At 35.0% G+C, this 4,593-nt stretch overlaps 1 protein-coding gene across 1 annotated transcript; it reads right to left on the reverse strand.

Moving 5' to 3' along the window:
* Positions 1-3,093: 3,093 nt before the first annotated feature.
* On the reverse strand, positions 3,094-4,374 carry LOC121795192 (protein LIGHT-DEPENDENT SHORT HYPOCOTYLS 3-like). Its single transcript, XM_042193655.1, has one exon. It carries the CDS (start codon positions 3,967-3,969, stop codon positions 3,439-3,441), a length of 531 nt encoding a protein of 176 aa, XP_042049589.1. The 5' UTR covers positions 3,970-4,374; the 3' UTR covers positions 3,094-3,438.
* Positions 4,375-4,593: the final 219 nt, after the last annotated feature.

The following is a 4,593-nucleotide window of genomic DNA, read 5'->3' on the forward strand; positions in this document are numbered from 1 at the left end:
TCGTTCTCATTACAACATTTGTATTTTAGTGTTTCTTATGTTGTTTATTATAATATCAAAATTTTGAATTGGTTATTATATTGGAGGTTGGTGGTTTATGCCCGAATGATATAGACGGCAAGATTTATAGCTATAGATAGTTATTTGATAAAATGTGTACTGATAAAGGAGGTGGAGTTAGTACTAAAAAGAGTGTTTTATTATCCTGGAAAAATGAAAGGAGGTGGAGTTAGTACTAAAAAGGGTGTTTATTATCCTGGAAAAATGAATGATAATAATATGTGCAAGACTATATCTATCTTAAATTATATGGAATTTACTAATATAGCCCTCAGTCTTGGAAATATAGAAAAAAATCAGAGGATAGTTTTGAAATTCCTACTATATTGTTATTTAAATAACAAACCAAACATGTGATATTAAGAATTATAGATAACATACCATCAATTCAAACACAGCAAATAAAAATGGAAAACCAAGAAAAGTATTTCTACAAAATGATTTTGTTCTTATTTAAATGAAAGATATATTTCAATTCAAACACACCCCTAAACCATAAAGAAATTCTTTAACAAAAAAGGATTGGTACAAATGTAGGATACCTATCCTGAAGTTTTCGTAACTCCGTCATAGATGATGGGGTTCATGAGGGAGGGGAAAATTTGACTCCATGGATATTGTATAGATCCATCGTCACTGTCTAAATTAGTCTTTAGGCATACCCCACATTATGATAAAGTGAGAAAAAGTTAAATCTAGAACATCGTAGATATCAGTTACATATCTTGACCAATAAATATTATTATCCAAATATGGCTTCTGAGTTGTGAATTGTGATACAAATTGTAAGCCACATGCTCCAAGGGAAGAAATTATGGATTTCCACTTTTTCCATTTAAAGTCAATAAGTAATATTGCCAATCATTTGCCAGTTGTCGGCAAGGTTCATTCATTGTATAAAAATGAACCCTCTAAAATGGAACCAATTTTCATATACTAGTGAAATACTACACCAAACTAATTATATATAATATTGTGAATATACATATATAGCTATGTTTTTTGTCATAATGTAATTATTTGAATTTCAAATTTTTCGATTTTATTCATTGATGGAGTAATATGAATTGGAATTTGGATTTTACATATTGGCTGATTTTCCCCCAAAATAAAATATATTCTGATTAGTCATATTTAGCAAGTACTCGTACTACTAAAATCCACTTATTACAATGAACTGTCGGTAAAGGAATGGTCACTGTATATATATATTCACAAAATATTTTAAATGTATACTACACATGCATGGATCAAAACTAGCTCGATTACTTAGCAAATTGACATACATGCATGCATCATTTAGACCTGATAATCCAATAATCAAGATATTTTAACAATACTTTTCGGCCGGTGTCATACCAGGTGAAAGCATTTGACTAGAAATTAATAGCGAAAATTGCATTTGCTGTCTAATTATAACATAATTGTCGGCCAATTTTCATTTGAAGTGACAGCACTAAGGATTGACTATTTTAGGAATCACTCACTTTTTTGTTTACTACTGTATTTATTTTATTTTTTAAACTTTACTACTTACTTGCGGACTTGTTACTCTACCACTTTATTCCCTTCGTCCCATAAAATTATCTCATTTTTATTTATTAAAAGTTCTTTTAAAATTATTATCCATATATATCAATTTATTTACAACTTATATCAAAATGACCCACTATTAAATACTAACACTAACATTATTTTAACTACCATTCTCCTCATCTATCTTACTTTACCAATTATACACTAATTCTCATGTCGTCCCAAATGTCCTTATTTTTTTTGGACGGAGAGAGTATATGTTTTTTAGGATAGAAACCATCTCCAATAGCTGGGGCGGACGCAAAAATAAATATCGATAGGGGTTGAGACTTCTAAATTTTATTTTGATGTATATTTTTGAGTAATTTAAATAATTTGTACGGACTTCTACATTTGATTTTACACTAAATTTGACTAAATTTTTTAAAAAATCAATAGAAAAAAGTAGAAAAAAAATTCATTGAGGGCTTAAGCCCCTCCCGCTTTCTCTTTGGGTCTGCCCATGTCTAATAGTACACTAAAACTTAAAGAAAGGATAGACAATTAGCTTCAATGGTCCTCTAAAACCAATCATATTTTTGTTTTTAAGTAAAAAATACTACATCCGTCTCTTAAAAATAGAAACTATTTCCATTTTGGTCTGTTCCTTAAAAATAGAAATTTTCTAAACTTTTTATTTTAGGAAGTGAACCCCACAATCCACTAACAGTACTTCAATTACTTTTTCTCTTCCTTTCTCTTACTTTACCCTTTTTTCTCCTCCTCCTCTCTCTTACTTTACCAATTGTTCATTAAAATCCGTGTCGTTTCAAATGTTTCTATTTTTCAAATACGGAGGTAGTACTATCTATTCTTTGGTTTACACAAAAATAAAACTAAAAGCTTTTTCAAAATTTGTAAGTAAAAAAGGAATAATATAGAGAATATTCTTTTATGTTAAATTTAGTGTAAAAAGTTGAAGTAAAATCATATTTAATATGAAAATTACACTAAAATGAATTTGAGTTTAGTGTAAATAATTGAAGATGCTATAACGAAATGGATCAAAGTGTTTAGCAACTAATGTCTAATCGTGACCAACTTTTCAATCGATGTCCGGCCTATATATATTGTATACACAGTTTGTGTATTGAATATTGTCCTATATAGTACGGAGTATAATACTAGTACTAATTAACTTACGTACTGATGATGAGTAGATGAAAGAAGAGTGTTTCCTATTTAAGATTCCTCAAAATTAGTAAAAATTTGCGAACAAAAATGGAATATAATTTGTGTATATCTCAAAGTAATTGATTGTTGTTGTTAGGATGATTTGCTTCATTCAATTATTATCCAATTAAAGGAACTACTACTACTATTAGATAAAAATTCATGATATATAATAAATTCTGAATAGTAGTAGCATAATTATAATCGGGCGTCGGTGGTAGACCCGCTACAATAATTCAACACAGACTTAAAATTCGCAGAAATGCGAGTGCGTATTGCTATCAATAATCCCAACAAGAAAATCTGACGCGTTTATGAAATCGCAGAAATTTATGAGATTTGATACATCATAATATTACTACTATTCCAACAGCCTTTTTCCGGACAGCAACTGTTTATGGACTTCAAACTGCAACAGTTTTTTTTTTCTTTTCCCCCAAATCAAAACCTCATATTCATAAGTGATCATAAGCAACCCCCATAATCCAAACTTTAAACATAAACTAAATGTTACTCCACTACTATTAATTCTAAAATTAAGATCTAGCTGATCATATTCTCGAAAATTACGAAACAAATTAAAAGAAGCTAGGAAGGGGGAGGAGCCTCGCATGCTAATTAACTAACCAATCATAAACCTTCACCCGGCGGCGGAACGGCCGTGTGCGGCAGCGGGCGCTTCCTCTTCTTCTTCTCGTAGCTGACTCCCCTTGCCTTGGACTGCATATCGCGGACCTCGCGCAGGTAGAGGCGGACTGCCCTGGCGCCGAAAGGGTTGGTTTCAGGCTTCCCGCCGTTTTCTTCGTAGGCGGCGCGGAGGCGGCCTACGAGGGCGTCGAGGCTGCCCCAGGCCTGGCGGAGCGGGCAGGGGCAGGGGGCGGGGGGGACCGGGTGGCCGAAGAAGGGGCAGATGGGGTTGTGCACCTTCGTCTTCCCGAACTGGTCGAGGTAGCGGAGGAACTCAAGCACGTGGGCCCCGCTGCACCGGCTCAGCGACAGCGGGGGCCGGTGGTTCTTTAGGTACTGCCCGAAGGTGTTCCAGTCGCGCCGCTTCTGGTTCTCGTAGCGGCTCAGCGTCGCCGCGGATGAGGACGAGTTTGGATTGTTGTTGTTGTCGTTGTTGTTGCTGATGCTGTCCGAGTTGGGGCATTCCACATCCATAACTGCGTGACTGAATTTTATAGTATGTCAGAAGAGGGGAAAACAGAAATACTAGAAGAAATGGTTTTTATTGTTGCTAAAAATGAAGGTTGTAGCTAGTTAGGGTTTTGTATATTTGGAAAGGGAGAGATTGGGGTTTCGGAATAATTTTTTGCAGCATGAAATTAAGGTGAATCTATGTATGATTGAAGGGTTTGATGAAAGTAGAAGTATGGATAATACTTAAAAAAACAAAGCGGAAAGACGATAGTGGAGTTTCTTGAATGACATATTAGGAAATTGCTATTTTAGTGAGTGAAGATGTGTTTGTTGATGAAGAGAGAGATCATATGATTGGGTAAATACTAAATAGTGGAAACAATGAATTCTTGTATGAATGCTTTGCTTGGGGTAGGTTTTGTCGATAAAGATATTTTGTTATCCCAATATATAATAATAGTAATAATATGAGAAATAGCTGACCTCCTATTAATTATCTTCAAAAACTGGGGAGGACTTAGAGCATCCGTAATGCAGGCGGGCCGGACCGCACCTGGGCCCCGGCCCGCGTCCTGCGCGTTGGAGGTAGGGAAGTCACAGCCCAGGCCGCGCCCCGTTGCTGCCCGGCTCAGGGTTGGAGGATGC

Source organism: Salvia splendens, chromosome 3, assembly GCF_004379255.2.
Source record: "Salvia splendens isolate huo1 chromosome 3, SspV2, whole genome shotgun sequence".
NCBI lineage: Eukaryota > Viridiplantae > Streptophyta > Magnoliopsida > Lamiales > Lamiaceae > Salvia > Salvia splendens.

Bases quoted from the DNA above. Each gene is read 5' to 3' on its own strand.
- LOC121795192 (XM_042193655.1), bottom strand. From the start codon at position 3,969: ATGGATGTGGAATGCCCCAACTCGGACAGCATCAGCAACAACAACGAC.